The sequence below is a fragment of the Oreochromis niloticus genome, linkage group LG20 (assembly GCF_001858045.2).
Source record: "Oreochromis niloticus isolate F11D_XX linkage group LG20, O_niloticus_UMD_NMBU, whole genome shotgun sequence".
NCBI lineage: Eukaryota > Metazoa > Chordata > Actinopteri > Cichliformes > Cichlidae > Oreochromis > Oreochromis niloticus.
The window spans coordinates 4519777-4544951 of NC_031984.2; the positions used below are offsets into that span (position 1 = coordinate 4519777).

Below are 25175 nucleotides of genomic sequence, written 5' to 3' on the forward strand. Positions count from 1 at the left end.
TATAATTCCACCTCTGCAGCGTAGCCTTTGGAATATTTGGCCTGTGAATCTGACAATGATCGTGGGAAGTTTTCTTGCTGTATATCAGTGTGTGGGTTTTTGTTTCTTTTTTATTACCATTATAAGATTTGATCAGATTATAAATTCCACTGCTAATCACTGCATTGTCATACTTTTCAGTGAATAATAGTGCAACATGCAGCTGCAGAAGCCTCGGGGCAGATGCTTAAAATCCAAACGAAGAAGATGAGTTGGACCTAAATTTACAAAGAAATGTTTGAAAACCAGAATGTCTGTCATAGATTCATAGATCAGACAGAGCATAAATGCAGTCATGGCCAAAGGTTTTGTTCGATTGTTGAAAATCACAAGCATCCTATAAGTTTTAAAGCAGAAAATCCTTCCCTGTTTTTAATTTCTGAAGATTTCGTTATTCCTAAAATCCCCCCGGTGGGAAAAAAAAAGTCCTGGGCGTGTCGCTGCAGAGAGCGACCATCTGACTCAGTGAGCTGTGGGCTTCAAGTGCAAACCTGTCGTCAGGCTTTACAAACAGACCAAAGATATTTAAGAGGGAATTTTACATTCAAAGACTGAATAAAGGCACCATGTCGTCAGATTTAGGTCAGCAGAAGTGTTGTTGGCTGATCCTTATGAGCGGGTCAGTCTGACACGTCAGTCTGTGAGCGCACGTTCAGCTTTCTTTGGAGGTTTATCTGCAGGTGATAATCTGAGATGTGCTGTACGTGCCTCCACACTCGTCTGGAAAACTACACACACACACACACACACACACACACACACACACACACACACACACACACACACACACACAGACTGTGCATTTGTGACTGCAGAGGGCATTATGTGCTCGTTTCCTTAAACTAAACCTGACCTTCACCTTAACCTTAACTATAAACATCTCTTTACCATAAAATTTAATCATTTACATCATGATGTCCTCATAATGTGACTATTTACACACACACACAGTAATAATGTACCACTTAATAACGCTTGCACACTGCACTTATCAGAGGGCTGATCTTTACAAAGGAACACATGACTCTCCCCGGCTCTATCAGTAGCTAACTTTACTACACAGGCCTCCCTTTGACCTTTAGTGCAGTATTGACAGAGCTCCGCCTTCACATTCATTCAGTCTGATACAGTTACAGGGAGCAACACCAACAGTCAACACCAACTGCTCATTCATCTGTTCTGAGAGTCTCAGCAGGAATGGAGCTAAATATGGAGCAGCAGGAGGAGCACGAGGACGCATGTAGCAGAGTAAAGAATGAGCCAATCAAAGGCAGATTTAGTTTTATATCAGAAAATCCAAGGATCGACCTAAAATAAAATAAATGCATGCAAATAGTAGCTGACAGATGTTCAAACATACATGGAAATACATGAAAAGTCAATATTTGGTATAACCACATTTATTCTGCAGCACTGCCTGAAGCCCTTTTCTTCTAATTTCTTTATGTAGTCTTTAAATGAAATGATGAGCAGCGTCTGATCTGCCTAAAGGTTTAGCACTTCAGCCTTTTATGTCTTTGTGAGTTTAAGAAGATTTGGAAACATTTCTCTCTACTTTCAAACCTTTCATTTTATACATTAGCATTTGTTTTTCAATTTCCTTGCTAACAAATTTTCTGTAGATTAAATTTCTTTACCGCTGTTCCAATTCAGGGTTACTGGAGGCTGAAGCCTCCTGGCTGTCAGAGGGTTAAGAGGAGGGGTGAGGGAACTCCAGGCCACGAGGGCCGGTGTCCTGCAGGTTTTAGATGGGTCCTTGATCCATCACAACTGATTTAAATGGCTAAATGACCTCCTCAACATGTCTTGAAGTTCTCCAGAGGCTGGTAATGAACTAATCATTTGATTCAGGTGTGTTGACCCAGGGTGATAAACCTGCAGGACACCGGCCCTTGAGGCCTGGAGTTCCCCACCCCTGGGTTAAGAGGCTGTCATAGGATTCATTTTTGTATTTTCCTTCATAATTTCCTAAAAACTGACTAATGTCATGCTGTAAATTCGATTTCCAAAAATCATTCTGCACAGTTTGGTAGTAATTTTAGCAAAAATGGCAAAAACATTGCTGTTGTTTGTCTGTAGTCACTGGAAAATCCCGTGTGATCAGATTTTGTCCTCACACAGAAACTGTGGGTTTTTCAGGTTAGACCGTTACGTGTGTGGGATGTGCTTTAGTTTATTGTTGGTCGTCAGTAAGAAAACACGTGGTGCTGGGATGTGGGTCACCTTCAGCTTCTCTGTGGAGTTCAGTTCGATTCACAGTGCAGTGTGGATTTTACTGACACGCATAAACTCATAAATGTTTGTACAAACAGAATCTTGAGTCTGTATGAAATCATTATTTATCGTGCAATGAAAGTCATCAAATGTACAAGAATAGAAACAATAAAACTGTTTTATTGTGTGCTTCAGTCTTTGTATACTTTATATACAGCAGCAGTCGGATGGTTTATACAGGCTGATGACCAACAGTGTTTAACAGTGTGTCAGAATAGTCACACAAAAACTACCAAGTATAAAAGACAAAAGAATTTTATAAGCTAGGCCTGCGTCAGATTGGCGACCTGTCCAGTACCCTGCCCCTCAGTCTGCAGTAGCTGGGCTAGCCTCCCACACGACCCTGATAAGGATAAGCAAAAGAGGATGGATGGATAGTTCAACATCATCGTTTCAGTGAAGTGTTCATGCATGCATGCAGTTGCCGGCTAGCGCTCAGTGCCCCGCAGCCTCAGAGAAGATCTAAATTAGGAACAAATCTTTGATGCATTTACAGAAGAAACAACCAAAACAGTTTTGTGAGGATCTGTTGCTAAATGACACATTTTCTTTGATTAACCAGGAGGAAGTATGAGTGAGCATCTTTATGCATCATATACCAGTAAAAAAAGCTTATGCTTTTATCTCTTTCTGTTAATAAACGTGTTATATTCCACCTGCTAAACTCTCCCTCTGCTCTCGTCCTCTGCAGGACTGGGTTATGCCTCCATGGTGATTGTGTTTTTCTGTAACACCTACTACATCATGGTGCTGGCCTGGGGCTTCTACTACCTGATCAAGTCCTTCACCGCCACGCTCCCGTGGTCCTCCTGCAACAACGAGTGGAACACGCCCAGCTGCATCGAGATCTTCCATCACCAGGACTGCAAAAACGCCAGCTTCGCCAACATCACCGTCGGCAGCAGCAACATGACCTGCGCCGACCTGGCCGACGCGCGATCGCCCATCATCGAGTTCTGGGAGTGAGTTTTAAATCTGAATATCTCCAACTATTTCCTATTACTGAGGTTTGTTTTATAAAATATTCACAGAAGTATTTGTGAGGTGTTATAATGACTGAATGCAGCTGAGAGCCACAAACTAAGCAGGGAGGTAAGAATTAGAGATGGACTAACACATTGTTGGTGTGAATGTGATGACAGAGAAAATAACAGCAGACGTGTCCTGTAGTTATAGGTGAGAATGAGGCGCTCACAGATGTGATGTGCAGCTTGTAAAGCTTGCAGCTGCAGTTCCTTTAATGGCCACTGGAGCTATTTTCAGCTCTTCAATGATGATGAAGGCTCACATGTGCTCCTGTTGATGGTTACAGGATGTGTTTGTGGTGAGGCTGTGTCGTCCTGGCAGCTTATTAACACAACAGAGCAGCTAATGAGGTGACGAGATGTTTGTCAGGTGGCTGAGCTCGTTAGATTTTCAGTTTCGAGTCGGTCAGCAGCGCGCCGCCTCTGAGGAACGAGGTGGTGATGATGTTAAAAGACTGTGAATGTTGGAGGAAGCGCTGCTGCTCTTGGCCAAATATAGAGTGCGGGGTGGCTGTGGCTCAGCTGGTAGAGCAGATCAGCTACTGATCGGAAGGTTGGTGGTTCAATCCTTGGCTTCCCCAGTCTGCATGCCAAGTATCCTTGGGCAAGATACTAACCCCAAGTTGCCCTCCGATGCATCCATCGGAGTATGAATGCGTGTGAATGTAGTTTACTTTGCACTTGAGTTTAGAAGTGCTTGTATGAGTGGGTGTGAATGGGTGAATGAGGCATGTTGTATAGAGCGCTTTGAGTACTGATTCTTATATAGAAAAGCGCTATATAAGAATCAGTCCATTTACCTGTGTGTGTGTGTGTGTGTGTGTGAGAGAGAGAGAGAAAATAGGCCCCCTTTAGTCTTTTTTAACATCTGCATAGTGTTTTCAAAGTTTTCCGCCAGCTGTTTTTTGCTCCTGTTGAAAGCACAGATCTGCTCTGTGACTCTGACGCTGGGCTCTTTGTGATCTTCTCTGCACAGAAACAAAGTGTTGAGCATCTCGTCTGGTCTGGACGAACCGGGGAAGATGAACTGGGAGCTCATTTTGTGTCTGATGGCTGTCTGGGTTCTGGTTTACTTCTGCGTCTGGAAGGGAGTCAAATCCACCGGGAAGGTAAAATGTTTTTTTTTTTAAATTTGAGTCCCAACCTGTGTCTACCACTTTGTGTCACCTTCCCTGTTATATCATATATTGATATTGTTAACTGAGGATCAGATCAGAACATCTGCATGTGAATGATTCTGTGTCCAGATTATTATAACAAACCAAAACCAATTAAAAATCATAACTAGGTGTGAATAAAAACATTTTAAGTAAACGTGATTGAAACTATGTATTGCACTCATGAAATGAATTAAAAAAAACAAAACAGGAAATTTAGTTTTAGCCTTTTTACAGTTTTGTGTATGTATTAACACATCCGGCCTGAAGAGGCTTTAGTGCATGTTTTTTGAGTCTTGGGATGTCTCACATCGATTGTTGTCTTCTCTGAATTGCTTAAATTCTGCACCCATCAAACACACCCTACAATACTTTTATATACTACCTAAAGAGACTAACACTAAACATGTTTGCTCAGCACAAAAGTGAACTGAAACGAGCAAACCCACTCTGGAAACTAACAGAACTGACAATGAATCAAAGTCAAAACGTCAGAATAAAATCACAATAACAAACTAAAAACCCACAAAACTTAAACAACTGCGGTCAGTGTCCCAGGAAAAGTTTATACAGTTAGGAATAAACAGAAAAGTCCCACGAAGGACACACAAACTGAAATGTGTCGAACAAGTAAACGTTAAAGATGTGTTGCAGTTTAACCTTCGAGTGACCGAGTGAGCTCTGTTGTGACATTTTTAATCATAAAAACGTTTCCTGCCACTAAGCTGGTAAATTGGATTTGACTGAAAATGATAATTATTGACATTAGAAGATGAAACGAATCAGTTATGATAAACATAGAGTCATTAAAAAAACCTGCTGAAAGTAGAAAGTGCTGGAGGAAGAAAGGGAACATGTTTAATGTCCTTTATGAACCCTTTTAGTCATTTTAGTCGCTATGGTGATTTGTTTGCTTCACGATCAGGATATGGACTCGATCTTGAGTGCTTGAAAAGAAAGTAGCTGGACTCCTCTTTGGCTCGTGATGATGTTTGAGTAAAAGCTGATGGAGATTCCCAGTATTTATCCCTGGGACTCTCAGTGGGATCTTGTCTGACTTTGAGATCAGATGAGGAGTTAAAAAAGCCACTTTTTGAATAATTCTTTACAAAAAGAAGTTGAACAGAGAAGACTTAGTGCTGTAATCTATGTCCCATAACTAAGAAAATATGTGTGAAACTTTGTTGCCTGCAACTCTAACTGACCATCCTGAGTTAAAACATCATTAACACATCACACTGTGACGATCAGGAAGGTGTAAAAAATATGGGACTGTTCCTTTAAAACTAGAGCCTTCAAATGACACGTGCGTGTGTGTGTGTGTGTGTGTGTGTGTGTGTGTGTGTGTGTGTGTGTGTGTGTCATCGGCTTGTGATGACGAGACTGTACACAGTGCCGTCAGATGGCAGGCTAAGAGTTGCTATGACTACCCTAGAGGTGGGGAGGAGAGCGTGGGGGTGTGTGAGGTGGCGGCATGTGATTGGTTGTCTGGTAGGAGGGCAGCTGACTGCAGTGGGACGTGACTGAGAGCCACTCGGAGAGCGAATGCCCCCCTTTCCTGTACTGTAGGAAAACTCCACTCGGGGACAAACGGGGACGTAAAAATCTGTCCTGGAATTCGACCCAGATCGGCAGCGCAGGAGCACGAAGCTCTCTCTGCATCACTGATAATCATACTGATAATTTAGTTATGAAATCACACAAACTTCATTTATACAGCACCTTTAAAACAGAGTAAGGAGAGGCATTAGCCTTTAAGGTCTGGACAAAAATAAAGATGAGACAGGAACAGCAAGAGAGACGGACAAACAAACTGTGCTGGAGATGGTGAAACACGTATAAGGTTTTCTACATGAAGGAAAACTACTAAACGTGCATAAACACCTAACAGTAACACAGCTCACTGTTACCAGTTAGAGGCCCAGAGGATGCTTATTAGCCACAGCTGCGTTGGAACACCCTTAGATTAGGGGAGTGGCCACGCCCCTAATCTAATTATCCAGGTTGATAAGTTATTACAAATAAATGAACCTTTGAAAGAGCAGGCTGTAAACATGTTTATTTTTACTGCAAGGTTAGATATTTCAGCATCAGAGCTCACTGCTGGAGTCTGCCTCAAGTGGCCATAAGAGGAAGTGCATTTTTGGTTGCTTTGTTTTTCTTTTGACCCTGGATCTGGTTGTTTGGCCAGCAGTAGACCAAGAAAGGAAGATGCCAGAAAGGAACACGAGGAAATCCAATATAAGGGCAAAGAGAAAAAAAAGAGTAGCTAGTTTGCTAGCGTCTCCTAAGGGAAATGTTACCCGGCCTTCTGCACTGAGATTCATGACTGTGGTTTCCTAAAGATTACAGAGGACCTGTTATTCTATGACTGTGCACAATGTTTTGAACATGAACAGAAATCCTTCTGAAAGACCTTTAGTGTGAAAAATAAAACTAAATTCAACATCGAGGCGAACAGCTGCCAAACAGAAGCAGCCTGACATCAGAGCCTCTGACGCTAGAAGCACACAAACACAAATGAGCACAGAGGAGTGAGTCATGCCTGTTCGTGTGCTGACTCGGCAGGGATAATATTAAAGGAGAAAAGATGAGAATAAATATTTGAAAGCCTGAGTGCATAACTGCAATTTACTCCAAAACATTTCCACCATACTTCGAGGCGTCAGTCGTCACCACTGATGCACAGACAAAGCTTTATGATACGTAATCATAAAGTTTAGAAATAGAGTAGAGTTATCATTCCTGCATCACCAGTAGGCTGTCTCTTTCATAAACAAGGAGGCTTAATGAGTTTTAATGACTTTAATTCATGGTGGACCTGATGGTAAACTAAACGGGAATAATGGGAAGAGTGTTTCTCCTTTGAAAGATCAACAAACGTTCGTCCAGGCAGGCAGGAAAGGTGACATAGATTAGGTGACTTTTACCCAGGAGGCATCTTTGGCTGCCTGGTTATTGTATTTGGTTTGGGTTAAATTGGGCCCTTCTACAGCAATGACCGTATTCCCAAGCACCAGCTTCAAGGTCATGATAGTGACGACTTCAAGTAGATTTTAAATGCACTTAATGACACAACCACTTCAGATTCCCACCATTATCTAAACTGCTCTCCATTTATCATTCATTACAAAGGATGATAGGACACTTTTTTTGAAGTACAAGCACAGGTAGACCAAGTGTCTTCTCTCTATGGGACGGCAGATAAGAGGTATTCAGGGAGCTGATAACTTAGAGTACATAACAAACCATCCAAAATTTATTTTGATCGCCAAGGATCTGATTTTTAATACACATAAGGTAAAGGAAGAGTTTTACAGAATTTATGCAAATGCTGTTTTTTGTTAATCTCTTACAGTAAAATTGTGAATCTCTTGATGTCTGATGTTAACAGGACAAATAACAGAAAAACCATCAGGATACAGGATGGATTTAACTGGAACCCACAAATAGGACTTTTTCACCCTGAAGGGTTTTTAATATTTTCTTTGTATGTTTTAAAATGAAGACTTAATGTTGTTAAAAAGTCTGAGATCAACACTGAAAATTCTGCTGTTTCCTATTTGTTTCGCTTTAATCCCAAAATATTTACTTCCTGCTGAAAACGCCAGCTGACCGTTAAGTCGGTGACAGATCTGGAAGAATTTCAGGATATCCCGCTGTTTGCTCCACCCCCTTTTTCCTTTAATGTCAGCAGTATTAGAACTGCACAAACAGTACCAGCTCTAATCATGTTGTCCTTGCACGATCTGACAACACAAAGCAAAATATAACTGTTCTGCAAGCGCAGAAAACCGCAGGCGATATTCTACAGCTGATTCATTTGGACTCTGTTGTGATTTAGAGGTAATGTGTGTCTGATGTGCTAAAAACAGGAAGCTGGCATCTGTTGTGATCCATCTCCATCTCCTGGCTTCTACGCTGTGTTTGTTCTGTTGGAGCCTTTTGAAGCATTTTTAATGGAGTCATCTCTTGGCTGGCTGTGCAGCAAGAACATCTGTGCTTGCAGTTCGAATGCAGAATCCAGAACCAATGGGTGGTGTCCCCTTATATACAGTATCTGGCTCCAAGGGGCTTCTTGTGATGTCAGGAGTGTTTGTTGAGTTCAGGTGTGCAGGAAAGCCCAAATGAGCCAGCACGCTTTGGTTTGTAAGCAGTTCTCCAAAGCTTTTAGTTGTGTTACAGCTCTGCTTTGGATCCAGGGTTTGAGAACTTTGTGTACTACCCTCTTATTAACTTTCAGTCCAACAGGCAACGTTCCTCTTTTCTCTGAAAAATAATCAGACTTGTGACACTTTCTCTTAGTTCTGCTTTAAACTTGAGGCGGAGAGCACCGGTGTTATCTGAGCGCTGCTTCAGTGGAAGGGCTCAGACTTATTTCATTGATTACCTGGAAACCGAGATCAGGACTTTTGTTTCTGGATATTTTCATTTATTTCCGTGTTTACATAAATATGTGACAGACCTTTTATGTGCTCGCAGACCTTTTGACCCAGCTGCACTCAAAGAACAAAGGGAAGTGAATCATGCTCTTTGAAAAACTGACCGGCTGCGGTTAGGGAGTGTTAAAAGCTTGATTAATGGGAAGAACATCTAACAGTGTAGGAGTGTTTCTGAAAAGCTGGAAAAGCTGGAGTGTTGCTGTCGAGTTAAAGGTCGTCATAACAAGCAAACACATCAGTTTTGTTATTACTCCATTTTGAAAAGGAAACCACACTAAGCTGCTGCAAAACTAGAGCACGTAATCCACATTAACCTCTGACACACATCTGTAAACACACACACCCTCGACACACACGTTCCCAGGATCAGATAAATGGCTTTTTCTTCTCTTTTTTCTTCTTTTCACTGCTTCAGTTTAGGGTGTCGCCTAAAATGACCCAATGAAAAACAGCTTCACTTATCAGACTGAGCATGTGCAGTCGAAACCTCTGCGCTCACCTGAATAGAGACGAATCCAGCGGCTTGTTTCTGTGTTGCATTCATGAACCCCGTGTGCTCATATTATCCGGGTCAGCTGTGTCTTTACAGCAGTTTGATGAAGTGAATGTAGAAGATGTTCGGTGGAAGGGCTTTTAAGACTCTGCAGGAACTTCCTGCTGTTTTTTATTTAATTACTGAGAAATGTTCTGCCCTGATCCAGGTCAGGTTGCAGAGATGCCCGGACCTCCTCCAGCTCTTTAGGGTGGGTTCCCAAACTAGCAGCAGCTCTACTTTGAGCACCTCACGAATGAAAGATCATCCACACAGGATGAGAGTAGCAGTGACGTAGCAACCGTAGACCATGTGATGTTAGTTAAAATTTGAGGACAGAGCAGGCGGTTCCCAAGTTAACGTTTTCTCTATGTTGAGGTAGGCAGCTGCCAGCGAGACATGGTGGTAGTGCTGATTCAGTTATGATGGGGGGTAAATACACTAAAGAGCTGCCTGCAGAACTAGAGCCTGGGATGTCTGCTAACAAGGAGATGCATGAAGAAGTGTGAGCGCTGATGCTTTCCAGAGGAAGCTGTTTTCACGCTTGTACTCTCTGAGTCTTATTGTTTGGTCACAACACAACAAGGCTGTGAGAGTTCATTTCTTGCACGGTGAAGAGAGGAAAGTTTGATTGTGTCAAAGAGAATTTTGGTCCCTTAAATGTGAAAACACTCAAAACCAAATCCTGACATGTTAGTTTTGGGACACAGGTCCACACGGTGTGACCTAAACGTCAGAGCTCCATTCATGGGGTAGTTTACACACATACGGTATCTCTTATGTAAGAGTCTGTGTGTGTTTGTGTTTTTAGTCTCATGGCAAGTCAAGCTGCGTTCGCAGGGCTCTCAGTACCAACAGAAACATTATCTGCTGTTTGTCTTCAGCAGGAGGCTGAAAGCTGAGCATCAGGTCAGAGCAGGGCGAGACAGCCTGAGACACACAGAGAGAAAAGAGAGAGAGGGACAGCCAATCCAGTCACAAAGGCAAGATGTCTGGTCTTAAAGGAAACATTAGTTTGAATTATTTTTAAAAACCCACATTTAATTGGGCATAATGTTCAACTTTTTCATTGTAAATATGAATCTTGTTTAGTAAACAGGCAGAGCAGACAGTAGAGACGAACTGAGTTCTGACATGATTATGTACTTGACTGAAGTGTGAACCTGGAGATAGTGAGAAATGCCCACAGTCACCTTCGGCCCCAGAAAATAAGATCGCAGTGGGATTAAAGCTGAAGTGGAGACTTGAATATGTGGAGCCCACAAACAGACCTGGGTGCTGACACGGTGGCTACATGCATGCTTTCTCTTTGTTACTATGAAGAGCCACGTTTCTGTTACACCCTTGTCCTTCCATCCAGAGATTTCACTCTTTAGTGTCATGTGACTGTCGTATGAACAGGCTTCTAAGGCCCAATGTGAGACGACTCGTTAGCAAACCGGCCTACAGATTCTGGTCTTAATCATCCTGCATATACAAACATTTCTTGATTTATCAGTGAGATAAAATTTAAATCAGTTAACATTAAAAAAAATCAGGATTAAAAGAACTCACCGTGATGAACACATGCAATAAAAATGAGAATAATATGCTAGAAATGGCTGAAAAAGCAGAAGATCAAAAGGTCACATGCAAGCTTTAAAAATATGAATCACTTTGAGAAAAATTTCAAACAGACACCTGAAATGTTTTTTCTGATTCTTTAACACACTGAACCGAACGACCCGAGCTTCACACTGAGTGTGTGTTAACCTGAGAAGGTGCTCCGCTGTGATTGCACTGACACTCGACTCTAACTGGGACCCGACGCTCTCCGTGGTGCTGAAACGCCACATTCCTCCGTGTGTGTGTGTGTGTTCTGTCTCAGCAGGTCTCAGATCAGGTTCATTTTGCTTTCTTCTCGTTTGTTTTCGTTACCTGATTCTCACAGATGGAGCAGGGGTTTTTTTGGGGGGGGGGGGTATGGCAGAAACCACCTGGAGGTTTCTAGGTCAGGAAACAAAACCCCTTCTTCTTCATTCCCTTTATGTAACACAAATTCACTTACCTGATTTTGATTAGGTAACTGAATCTGTGTTACTCCAATTCTGCAAACATAAAACAGTCAAACGCACAAAAGTTCACTGTGCATTTATCTGCAGATGTACAATGAGACGGTCTAATCTGCTTGTTTCACAGGCAGATGATGAAAAACAGACAAAGAGTTGGAGTTTCGAGTTGAAGCTTTGACAGACTGATGGATTCAGAAAAGTCTTGTGTGTTTTATGATGGTATGGTTGTGTTTCAGATTGTGTACTTCACGGCCACCTTTCCCTACGTGGTCCTCATCATCCTGCTGGTCAGAGGGGTGACCCTGCCCGGAGCCTACGATGGCATCATGTACTACATCAAACCTGACTGGTCCAAACTGGAGGAGGCTCAGGTCAGTTCATCATCCTGAAATCTCACTTACAGGCAGACGATGTCATTGCGTGGGGTAGTTTCAATCACTGGGCCTCTCCTTCTGATATTAAAGGGTCTTCATTATAAAATTCTGAATTTCAGTTTTTGTCATGTGCATTCATGGTGGATACACCAGCAGGATTGTCTTTTGTGTTATCGTTTACGTCGTTTAGGTTGAAGTTTTAAACCTAATGTAAGGAGTAGAAAGCCGAGATATTTGTGTTAAAACATAAAAGTAACAAAGTGGCGAGAAAAATAAATACCCAAGTAAAGTACAGATACCTGCAGTTTTTCTACTTCGTTACTTCAGGTTTCAGGCTGTCAAGCTTACTGTTGTTTTTTGTGGCTTAAGCATCCAAGATGCAGCAGTGTTTGTCATCAATTATTGATTAGTTATTGTCATTAAATGTTTGCTGATCAAAGCATCAAACATCAAACCCACGTGACCCATGTGACTCCACAGGTGTGGATAGATGCTGGCACTCAGATCTTCTTCTCCTACGCCATCGGCCTTGGTGCTCTGACCGCTTTAGGCAGCTACAACCGCTTTAACAATGACTGCTACAAGTACGGCACACACACACACACACACACACACACACACACACACACACACACACACACACACACACACACACTTCACCAACTCCTTCAACTTCAGTCATCTCATCTAAACCCTGTAAATCTTTAAATTTACTCCATCTTAAACCTGATTGTTACCTTAAACGCAGTCTAACCTTTGCTGTGTGCTGAACGCCTTGTTTCCTCTCCTCTTCCTCACAGAGATGCCTTCATCTTGGCGCTCATAAACAGCGGGACAAGCTTCTTCGCCGGCTTTGTCGTGTTTTCTATTCTCGGCTTCATGGCTGCGGAGCAGGGAGTCGACATATCACAGGTCGCTGAATCAGGTAAAAACTCACACCAGACCTGTTGTAATAATTTCCTCCTATGCATTTTTTATTCTTGGGCTTGATTTTACACGATTTACAGTGTAAATAATTATTTTAATTAAGTTCATTTGCTATTTTAGCTCCTCTCTATAAACGCTAGGAGGTTTTCCTCTCAAAAAGCTAACTTCCATCTGATTGGCAAACTTCCAGAAGCCTACAGAGGGGCAGCACCGAGTACTGGTGTACATGCTGCGCAGAAAGAAATAAGAGCAGGCTGAAGCCTGAGCTTTGAGCTCATGGGGATTACTTTGACATAAGTGCACCGTGCTATTTGAACCTTGAACCATGTTCAATATAAACATAGAACACAGTAACATTATACACGAAACATGAGATAAAAAAATCAGATCAGACTCATCTAAACAAATGGTGTCGTTGGTGGTGCTCTCCTGTTTCGACCCCAAAGCCTCTGAGGCTGGTTTAACAAAAATGCATTATACTGAGCTTTAAATATAGCTGTGCTTTGGTTTTCCAGCATAACGAGGCTAACTGTGACAGCAAGATAAATGAGAAACACAGTGAATCTGAAAGTATTAGAAGTCAGATTGTTAGTTGTAAAGAGGGAGGATGAGCAGCATTTCTATACTACTTCTCAGGAGGAGAAACGAGACCAAGCATGGGAGTGTTTCACTGTAACGATGCATTAAATGCATTAAAATACAAAAGAAACGTCCAAATCTTTACTCTGTCTCACACTTTTGGATGTGCTATACATGCATATAGAGGCAGCGCTTCCATCCACTGTGGTGCACGTTCCAGCTTTGGCTCTTAAAGCAAGGATTATCAATCACGATCCAGATTCTAGGAAAAACAGGAAGGGGAAAAAAGCGTCAGGTCACATGAGGTCAGCTGATAATTGTGTAGCCTCAATGATTTCAAACATGGTGGTTATAAAAATAATGATTACAGAAGGATTGACTTCACTGTGATGAAGACCTGAATGAACCCGTGTGTGTGTGTGTGTGTGTGTGTGTGTGTGTGTGTGTGTGTGTGTGTGTGTGTGTGTGTGTGTGTGTGTGTGTGTGTGTGTGTGTGTGTGTGTGTGTGTGTGTGTGTGTGTCTCAGACTCCAGTGTATTAATAGCTAAGCGGCACATGATGTGGCATCACAAACACACCGTTATATTTAGCTTGTCCACAGAAGGCTGCAGCTCTGAGCGGCTGTTCGGATCAAAGCTTTTCATTCAAACTTAATGAAGGCTTTATTTAACCACGGAGATAATGTTTACAGCCAGGTAAGAATAGTCACATGACAGTTCTTTGGCTGTTTACACCTGGCCTCCTCAGCCCCCAGATACAGAGCGACAGTCCTGGTGGAGAGGTGGTTGTGATAAATATACAGTTTATGATAAAGGGCCAAATGCAGGAGTTTCATGCAGGTTTCATACAATTTGATACCAAAGGTGTGTCTACTAAAAATCTGATGAATTCGAATCTTAGTGACCTCGACCTCAAGGTCAGAATAAGAATTCTGAAAACTGCAATAACTCAAGAACGAGGCAACGTAGGATTTTCAGTCTGATGCTGTTGGTGTGTTTAGGAAGCTGAGCTGTAACACTGTTAAACTAAAACTGGTCATTTTTCCATCCATCCATCTTCTGATGCCCGGATCTCCAGCTCTTCTGGAGGGATACTGAGGTGCTCCCGAGCCATCTGATAGACACGATCTCAGCCTGCCCTTCATATTTCAACTCTTCCACTTGGAGCAGTAACTCCACCCTTTTCTGACAATCATACTCTGAGACTTGGAGGTGCTGAATCTTTCAGTCTGCTTCATTTCTGTTGTTCAGATTTATGAGCAGTTGAGAATATTTAGAGAAGGTTCAATAACATCAGTGTCGCTGACTCATTGATTTATGGTTGTTATTTACCCTCTTATTTATGACTTTGATCAGGTGAAAGCAGCATGATTGATATTATTATGGAGTTTTTTTTTTTAAATTTCACTCTCTGCTGGTAATAATCAAAATGAGTTTTATTGTATTTCAGTTTCTCATCCATAAATTTTCAAGCAATAGCTCAGAGTGTCAGAGGTTAAACCAACAACACTACAACAAAGCCTCATCAACGGTGTGACATTAAAAGCATCTTATTTTATCTAATTGCTCTAATGGTAAAGTACAAGTTAAGATTATATATACACTTTATCACAAATTATCATGCACTGTTTATCAGAAAAACTGGGATGCCAAATCAATTAACACACCCTGTAAGAAACTAGCTTCAATAAGCTATAATAGCTCAATAAAAGAAATATAATAAAATATAATAAAAAGGCTCAATAAATTGTACAACAGAAAGGAGCTCGGTCATACAGAAAAAAGAAGTTTAATGAAATAAAACTGCTTTATAAGTAAAAGATTAAATAAAATTCAGTAGAACAACATTCAAACCGATCAATCTAATAAAGTTATTCTTTAATGTAAAACAATTAAATAAACTAAAACAAAACAGAAGATGGATCGCTGTGTTCCTCTAACGTGTGAATAAATGAAATGTGCATTAATGAGTTACTGAAGTCTTCATCACGTTCTCATTTCATCTGCCTGAAAATATTTTGGTGTACCTCTCAGGAATGGTGTGTGTGTGTGTGTGTGTGTGTGTGTGTGTGTGTGTGTGTGTGTGTGTGTGTGTGTGTGTGTGTGTGTGTGTGTGTGTGTGTGTGTGTGTGTGTGTGTGTGTGTGTGTGTGTGTGTGTGTGGACATGAATCTTTTATTTTAATCTTGCTGTAAAAAGAACAAAAGTAAATCCAATTTACTGAATCCCATCTGACACGTCTATACTGGTTTAAAGTATTAGCATCACTGTGTGTGTGTGTGTGTGTGGTATTAACTGTCGGATTATTTAAGCGGGGCCTTTCACCTCACATGTGACAGCGCTCCGTTGCATATTTCTGTGCTTGTGTCACATCCTGATGAAACAAGCCGTGATTTGTCCTGCTGTAAATATTTGTACTGCACCTTTAATCTTTCTACATATCAGCAAATTTATTTTGTGAAATGTGAAGCTGACCATAGCTGAGCAGATGAGACTTTTGATAATCAGGAAAAACAAGCTTTTAAAGTAGAACAACCTACTTTAAAACCTGGATGTTTTACGATGTTTCTGTTACAGTATGATGACGTCAGCCTGTTATTGCTTCACTGTGACATCGCAGAGCGTTGTATTGAAAAAATAAAATGGGTGTTGTACAGATTTCTCCGCGCCCTTTCATGTGATATAGTACTTGATTTCCTGAAATTTTTTTTTCTAAAGTCAACCTTGATCGTGGATACAAACAATGACGTCATGGTCAAACGCTTAGCCAACCAACTCTTTTCTTTTCATATTTATACTGTAGAGCCAGAACATGAGCTGGTGGCTCTGCAGCTTTAAATTCTGCACACGTTACATCTTCTGTGCACGTGTTGGGAAAACATATATACTGTATGAGCCAGAACTTGAGCCGCATATTAAAATCCTGTGAAGTGTCTGATGTCTGTGTTTGTGTGTTTCAGGTCCAGGTCTGGCCTTCATTGCATATCCGAAGGCAGTCAGTCTGATGCCGGTGGCCCCGCTGTGGGCGGCACTCTTCTTCTTCATGCTGCTGCTGCTCGGACTGGACAGTCAGGTGACCAACACACTCTGTATCATACCTTTAATTAAATATAAATATATATAAATATAAATATGGGTGTCATGTGGCTATAAACTGAATTTATGATATTTCGCGCAGGATGTTGGTAAATGTTTAATAGGTCAGTGGTCCGAATGCAGAGCCTTGGGGGATGCCACAGAAGCAAATGTTTGGAGAGAAATTTTAACTGTTTTTTAATATTTTACTTGTATTCAGCTTTATTCCTTCACTTCTGTTCAGCAAAGAGTCACTGAAGACACTGTGTTTTCCAGATGGATTGACGATCTTTCTGCATGTTTGTCCCTGCAGTTTGTCGGGGTGGAGGGTTTTGTTACCGGGATTCTGGATCTGTTTCCTGGAAAGTATTATCATCGCTACAAAAGGGAGATCGCTGTGGCGATATGCTGTTTACTCTGCTTCATTATTGACCTCTCCATGGTGACACAGGTTGGATGAAGACTTTTCCCTTAAAAGTTAAAATTTTTGATGATTTATACAATTTTTAAATAAACTGTCTTTTAATAGCTCGTAGTAACAAAAATGAAAACGCATAACGTATGAAGGAGCTTATGAGAGAACAAGAAACACTTCAGCTGATGAACTGGTTTGCTAAATCGACACTGTTCACCGAGCCGTCTCTTCCTCTGTCTCTGCAGGGAGGGATGTACGTCTTCCAGTTGTTTGACTACTATTCGGCCAGTGGGATGACTCTGTTGTGGCAAGCATTCTGGGAATGCATAGTAGTTGCCTGGGTCTACGGTATGTAATAAACACAAACACACACGGGCAGTGTAGTGTTTCATAGCAACGTGATCGTAAATAGAGCCATTGTAAAGTATGTCAGTGAGGTAACCTATCTCAAAATAGGTCTGAAAATCATCTCAGATGATGTGATATTAAAGGTCACAGGTCAAAGAGTTTTTTGTCACAAGCTAAAATACAATATCACAGAATAATATGTCAACAACAGACTATTAAGCTATGTCATAGTGTGAATACAATCATGGAGAATTTCTAGTGTTTTATGATGTGAGTGGGGAAAAATCCGCAGCATCTTCTGGTCTTTGACTTGCTGATTAATGAACTGCAGGTGCTGACCGCTTCATGGATGATGTGGCTCGTATGATTGGCTACCGGCCCTTCCCCTGGATGAAGTGGTGCTGGTCTTTTATAACTCCATGTGTCTGCATGGTAAGACTCAACAACACTATCCCATCCAAAAATAGAAACCCACAACCACATCAGTTTTCCTCTAGTCTTTAAGGCACTAATACCAGTTTATTAGAAACAGAGTGCATACATACATTTTTGATTATTGTAGAGGAACAAATTCAGAAAAGATTTATATTGATTATACACTTATTACCTTTTGCTGTCTCTTGAGCATAGAGCAGAATCATATTAAAACTAACAGGCATAGACCAACATTATTCTTCAGTTCTGCTGTGACAACATAATAAAATCTTACAGTATCAACACCACAAAGCATGTAAATGATGCCAAATCTGTGCCAATCTTCCTCTTTAATCTCCCCTTTCCACCCGTAGGGTATCTTTCTGTTCCACCTGGTGAACTATAAGCCCCTGACCTACAACAATGTGTACGTGTACCCATGGTGGGGCGAGGTGATTGGCTGGTGTCTGGCTCTGTCCTCCATGCTGTGCATTCCTGTCAGCCTTCTCTACAAACTCTTTAGAGCCAAGGGAACCTTCAAAGAGGTAAGCACCAGCTCACACTGGACGTGCACGCTGAAACAAAGGATTATGAATGTATTTAGAAAACATAGTTACTGACTTACCTCACATGCAGACTTTAAATTGACCTAAAACTGATGTAGTTACTATCCAGATAACAAAATTAGCCGTTTTTCTCTCTCGAGACGACAAAAAGTTTACATTTAGATTTTATAAGGTAAACATTAACCTGCAGCTCTGGAAAAAATGCAAAAGGCAAACCTCAGTCCACCTGAAATTTGGTCTAAAACTGTAATGTATGTCCCAGCGCTCTTAGCTTGGTATGAAGGGCAGAACATGTGACTGGACTTAAACTAATGCAAACACTCCTATTGAGTGACAGCAGAGGTCATTTCTAAGATATCACATCACGCTGTCCAACTTTATATAGAGTCGTTGTCGTAACATGCCTAAGAATAAGCACACGTGGTGACACATGTTACCCTTTAAATTCTGGGAAATATACCTTAAATGAATAATAATACACATGCAACATTACAGATGAATTAATTTGACTTATCTTCTCCGAACTTTCTGGTTTCCAAACTTGTGGAACCAACTTTGGCTAAGAATTTTTATTTTACAGTTAATCACCTGCTAGAGTTTTGCAGAACAATTCACTTTAACACCGCTGTATTAAATACAAATAAGTCAACAAACATGCACCATGCATCACGATAAGCTCAAGGATCTGGAAGTGACAGGTTAAGTTCGATGGAGAGGGGAGAGCGAGTACGGTTGGACTGGTACTGTTGTAGAAAGTCTGGAAACATCGAGCTTTCTAGCTAGCACCTACACCTCTGCTGAAATGGGTTAACTTGACTTATGAGTGTAATAGAGGGGCACATAGAAGGTTAGGTGGTGGAGTGGTTGGAGACAATCACCAAAGTACTCGTTGCTCCCCTGAGGTGCTAGCTGCCACTAGTTCTCCCTGCGATTGCTTTCACTGTCAGCAGACCACTTGGCGAGTAGCTAGTGAGCATTTGCAGATAAGTTGTCATCTTCCATGCTAATTTTAGGTGACCATGGTCATCGGGTAGTTATCAAAGCAATCACAAGGATGTTTTAGGAACAGTATCGGCTTTGAGACCTAGCGACAGACTGCAACCTCTTGCCAACGAGTTGGAGGATAGCAAGACATATTTTTGTGACTGAGGCCTTAATAAGGAAATTTTGTTGGGTCTTCGTCTAGAGACAAAAACGTATTTGCTTTGAAATGCAGAAAATTCAGTTTGCAACATAAAGTAGTTTCACAGTCCAGGTCAGTATGTCTAACTTCTAAACAGGAAAAGCTTTAATCAAACCAAGCGATTCCTCCAGATCACATGACTTACACGTGACCACGTGTTTGTTGATGTTTTGCAGCGTTGGGCCCACCTGACCACTCCGGTGTGGGGAGCCCATCACTTGGAGTACATGGCCCCGGATATCAAGTCCTTGAGCTCCATGTCGCCCGGCACCGATGACAACAAAGTCATCATCTTCGAGAGTGTCATGTAGGCAGGACTCCATCCCTGTCCATCCATCCCAACTCCGACTAGACAACCGACAGCACCACACTCGACCTTCAGCGTTACCTCCAACCCATACAGAGGCCTCAGAAAGGACTCGAAGTGATTGATTAGATTTGTGGACTGATTGATTGCCTTGCCCTTCGATTAACTGATTGATGGGTCTCCTTGGACCTATTGATCAGTTGGTCTCTTCATGTCACTAGAATGACCAACGCTAAAGATTTTTTTTAATACCTAGAAAAGAACAAAGCAGAAGAGGAGTGACACAGCTCCTTCAGGAAGCTTTTCATAATCCCAACAACCTCGAACAACCAGGAAAAAGAAATACTCTCCCTGAATGTGGATAAAATGCTAAATAAGGGTAATCTAAAGTTTTCACTAAAGGCAGAATCATTTTGTGTTCTCTAAAAAAACAAAACAAAAGCGTGTCTGCTGTCGAGGTCGAAGTCGGAGGTCAGGTTTCCTCCATCACCGATAATCGGTAGTATCAATGCAATCTTCTCTCTGAGTGGGTGGAATGAAAGTGCAAACGTTAACTAATAAACTGCCATTACATAAAATCATCTCATTATTAAACGTTAAAGGGACTTGTGCTCACTGATTTTTATTTTAAGCTGGAGTTCGGCGTACTTATTGCTCTGTGTTGTTTTTAAATTTACGATTCTGGATCTCCAGTAGGTGTAATGGCCGTTTATTCACACAGACAGAGTTCTAGACAGACAGACTGACTGACACCCAGAAAATTAACAGAGGTCATTTGCTTTGCAACAGGATTTAATAAATGACAGGAAATAGTCTGAGACTCAGTCCCGTCGTCAAACATAAAAAGGGAAGAAAAGATCAACCGAGAACCAGAACTATCGGGTAAAACGATCTCCAGGACTGGAGAGTAAAAAGTTCAACCTCCTGTTATCAAGCAAACCAGCGGTCCAGGAAGCCAGACTGAGCTCAGAGAGTTCCTCAGACACCTCTTGGTGAGCATTTTGATTGTTGAGGCCCAAATCCTAAAACCCAAACTGCTGCTCTGATTCCTTTTGGACGTTTCAATATGTCGGTGCACCTCTGCTGAAGCTAAATACTACAAATCACCAGCTTTTTACTACTGATCCCAGAACAGTCCTGGCTCCTGAGCAGTGTCGTGCTTCTCTGACCGCTGACCTCTGATCTGCAACAACAGATCTGATCTCAGAGGGAAATGTCCAGAGAGACTTCAGTCAGAGTTATAACGAGGGCTTTAAATTTAACACAATCAAAAACAATTAATAAGAGCAGTAAAATCTTCTCAGAGCTTTTAACCCCAACCAGGGTGAATACACGACAACACTGCAGCTTCTTAGCTGTGAAAATATTTCACATTATCCAACAGAAAACACACAGATGCCATCAGCTGTCGAAACTGATTTGAAACTAGACTGAAATCTCACTGGATCTGACCTTTAACCCCTCCCTGTCATGTGTCTGACCTCCCTGTGAGGAGGTTCAGGCCTGCGTGAGAATCAGGTCAGAGGTCGGGCTTCGTTCAGTGTCCCCCAGGTCGACTAAAGTGCCAAATGGGGCGCTGCCCGCCCTGCAGGGCTGATCCTAGACCAGGGCTCCAGGCTGCCAAAATCAACCTGTTAGCTCTTCTATCTGCCTCGTCTCAGTCTCATCGATGCTGCAGTCCTCCATCCAAACCTCACTTCTTCCTACTGAACCACTGATGGTGGCACCTTTCTGAATTGAAATAAGAAAACTAGTATCAATAAAATGGTAATATAAGTACATCAGTGCTCTTCCTTACACAATGCATTGACCGAGTAACACTAACTCACATTCATGAAGTTAAACTGCAATATATGCACAATTACTTTACTTAACTTAAACTTAAAACACTTAAACACATTTTTAAATAAAAATAAACTAAAACAAGAAATCACACTCACACACTGTCAGTTGTAGACAAATTTATGTAACTGTACACAATTAAATATTATTATTTGTATAAAATTAACAGCAGAAAATGACAGTAAGGGATCATTTTTATTGCTTAAACTGATAAATTTGATTTAGCTGGGTGCTACACCTTTTTTTTTTTTTTTTTTTTTTTTAACTGAAAAATAGCATGGGGCTAATTTCTTGTGGTAATGATTTTATAACGTTGGAAATGTGTGAACCCTGTGCAAATCTTCTGCACCATACAGATGAGCAGATACTAAAGTACTGAAATACCGTATAAAAAGTGTTCAAATTTAAGAAAAATTGCTGAAGTGAAACATGAACGTCAAAATTAGCTACAAAAACTATCAGTAGGACTTCCACTGATTTGCTTAGCGGACCCAAAATGCACGTTTAGTCTGAAGACCAGAAAAAGACCCAATTTGACTTTAGAACCGAGTCCGTGTTCACCTGCAGTCCGGTCAGCTGGTGGAGACATGAGAGCCGGAGGACTCAGTGTGGTGCCAAGCATTGCCTTACATTGTTGTCTTAACTCTAGAGCCTGAACGGTTGACTAGCCAAACCCAGAGCCCTACAGGACGTCCTGTGTACGGCTCTGGTTTATATCAAACCAATCAGCAGTCTGCGGGGGCGTGTCTACAACTCTGTCTCCTAGCAACCCCTCACCATCCACCCATCATGGGGAACTTTAATAATTAGAATGTAAAATATGCGAAAATTACATACATTTGCACATTGCTGTAAAAAAAGAAATAATGTTGCTAGCACTTTTAAAAAAAGAATCGTGTTAGAAATCGCGTTTTGTTTTACATATTGTAAGATGAATCAGAGATTTATTTTATGGAGGCTTTTATTTTGCTGATACATACAATATGACAAATATATATATATTGAATATCTTTGTGTGTTATCTATATTTGATGCAGTATATAATTGCGATAATGATGATGATGATAAAGATTTCTGGCTGATTGTTCACGTTTAGCTGGCGAACACAAGCAAAGCGGTGCCTCGAGCTTTAGGCTACCTCACTCCTCATTCAAACTTTCAAAGCAAATTTCTTTTAGCTTTTTATGCAAAGGTTTGTCAGCAGTACCGGCTGGTAGCAGGAGGGGATTGTGGGAAGTTTCTCCAACGCCAATAAAAACAAAAAGTCATGCTTTAAAACAACTTAAACTGGGGACTTTTAGGTTGAATTTTTAAACATTTAATGTTGCTGATACACACTGATGCTGCGAGGCCTTTACACAGGTGTCTGACTAGCTAACGTGAACAACCAGCGTAGGGCGGGGCTATTATTCTGGCGGGTTTGCTGCGATGCAGTGATATGAAGAATGTCGAGGTTTCGTGTGGCTCTGAGCAAACTTCGAAAGGGAATCTGTTGGGTTCTCTCTTTTACTTTTACTGACTTGTAATGTTCAAAGTGCTCAAGTGTTTGAAGAGTTTTAGCTTTAGATGATTTTTATTTGTGTTTTAATCAATATCAGTGTTCTCCCAATGACCCACCCCACGGCTCTCACGTCATTACCTGAGTTTGATAGAAAAGTATGACAAACAATCCTTTAAAGTCAATTTGCTGATAATTGCTGACTGTAACTGCCATTTGAAATAATTAGTAAGCTCCTGCCACTCACTATCTCAGTATAGTGAGGTAGTCAGACCTGGAGTGACAGTGCCAACATGCGTGCAGCTGAAAAGAAAAACAAAAGAAAACACTAAGATACTCCACCGGTTAGTTTAAGACAGTAATTACAGCCAGATACCCGAGAACTTAAAGAACAGCATTAGCAGAATCAGCGCGGACCAAAACTGACACGAATCTGGTTTCTGTATTTAATCTCTGGCTTAAAGCCCTGTTCAGTCAGGATGGATGGAGGTTTTTAATCCAGTCAAACAAATGAGTTGGATGAAATGGTTAAATTCAAAAACCTGCATCCTTTACAACAATGATAAAAGTCGCCCTCCATCATGTTTGGTTTATGCAAAGTAAGAAGTCAACATAGCATAATGGACACAAACAAGACAAACTCAGTCATTTTCAGACCACAAATGGAAACCTAATACCTAAGTCGTCAGCTCGAAAATACTTCAATACAAACCCTTCTTTCAGTTATTGTACACAACTAATTCAATAGACCAACTTAAGTGACTTAAAAAACAGTTTTTGGGCCCTGTAGTAATATCGACTGTAAAGTCAAACATCATCTGCATAAAAAAAATGCTTCAAAAAACACAAATCTTTGGATTTGGTATGACTTCTACTTCCCAATTATATCAATACCTCTGATGTAAATCTATATTAAAAGTTTGATGTTTTTTTTTTTTTTTTTTAAAAAGCCCATAGTTAGCCTGAGAATCTTCCCGTTTTCTTCAGTATCAGCGACCTGAAAATAATTGTGCTTCTCACTGAGAAAAAACAAAGAAAGGGAAAAAAAAAAAAAAAGTGAACAAATCAAAAAATAAGGAGAAAAACAAAAATGTATGAGAGCAAAATAAAGAATGGTTTTAAATTACAGAACACAGAGGAATCCTGTTTATGAGGAGCTTATTGTGGTTGGAATTTTTACAGTTACTACCCAAATACACAAAAGACTCTTCCACCTCTCAAAGAGAAAACCACCTTAAATGGGGTTTAAGGGAAAGAGTGCAGAGCTCAGACGAGCCAGCCAGTTCCCAGAATGTTTAAGATTCATCTGTCGATCGAACTTTTCATATTTAAATGAGAATCCAAAGCGAGGATGCCTTTTGTGCAGCGTTCTGCTGCAGTGTGCTGGGACGTCTTCTAGGAGCCAAAACAAAAGTCGTCAGCTCGAAAATACTTCAATACAAACCCTTCTTTCAGTTATTGTACACAACTAATTCAATAACGGATCAGAGACAAAGTTTCTCATTTTTAAAATGTACAGACAACTCACTAAGTTATCAGTAACTAATGTCACTGATAGCTGCTATTTCATTAATAAAACTAAACCTACAGCAATAACCAATCAAACTCACCGTTTAATGTTCAATGTTTGAGTTTTTAAAAAGTTGTATTGTAGTGTTCTCGTCTTGTTTCTGGACTGGAGCCTGGGTGGGTCAGAGTGTGAAAAAAACAAAAAGAATCTACAGCCATTTAAGAAAATGAACATGTATGTTACAAAATCAATGTTGTTTCATGTCAGTTTGTGTGTGTGTGCTCTTCTGCCAAAACACATGTTGTGACAGAGTCATTAATCCAAAACTGTGACCGGAGACGGCCAGGCTGGATGCTGTAAAGCACACCTGCACAGGTGCAGGAAGGTGGCTCTTTTTGGTTTTCCTCACTCAGGCTGGAGTGAGTGATGTCACAGATGGTGGTGTGAACTGAACATGCTATGCAAACGGTTGTGCTTCAGCCTGCGTTTTCTGGACGAACAATCAGACATTCAGACAACAAAAATGACCCAAAGCACCATTTGGATTCCCACAGTGAGAAATGTTCTGGTCTCATTTGGACTGAAGCCACACTTTACTATTTTTTTTTAATAAACAATA

At 41.0% G+C, this 25175-nt stretch overlaps 1 protein-coding gene and 1 long non-coding RNA gene across 4 annotated transcripts in view; one reads left to right on the top strand and one right to left on the bottom strand.

The window, feature by feature from the left end:
• Positions 1-24807, top strand: part of slc6a8 (solute carrier family 6 member 8) — a 41331-nt gene extending 16524 nt beyond the window's left edge. For all 3 annotated transcript variants that reach the window (XM_019349722.2, XM_005477846.4, XM_003445991.5), the window contains 11 exons: positions 3005-3275; positions 4315-4447; positions 11757-11891; positions 12375-12478; positions 12695-12819; positions 16359-16471; positions 16787-16924; positions 17134-17236; positions 17568-17668; positions 18025-18195; positions 19576-24807. In XM_019349722.2, coding sequence (XP_019205267.1) covers positions 3005-3275; positions 4315-4447; positions 11757-11891; positions 12375-12478; positions 12695-12819; positions 16359-16471; positions 16787-16924; positions 17134-17236; positions 17568-17668; positions 18025-18195; positions 19576-19710 — 1529 coding nt within the window. In that variant the 3' untranslated portion in view covers positions 19711-24807. The remainder of the gene's footprint in view (positions 1-3004; positions 3276-4314; positions 4448-11756; positions 11892-12374; positions 12479-12694; positions 12820-16358; positions 16472-16786; positions 16925-17133; positions 17237-17567; positions 17669-18024; positions 18196-19575) is intronic.
• LOC112843352 (uncharacterized) lies at positions 17723-19650 on the bottom strand. The gene is made up of 2 exons (XR_003215657.1): positions 19545-19650; positions 17723-18225 (listed from the first exon to the last, which is right to left on the bottom strand). It is a non-coding gene; the product is annotated as an uncharacterized LOC112843352 (long non-coding RNA).
• Positions 24808-25175: the final 368 nt, after the last annotated feature.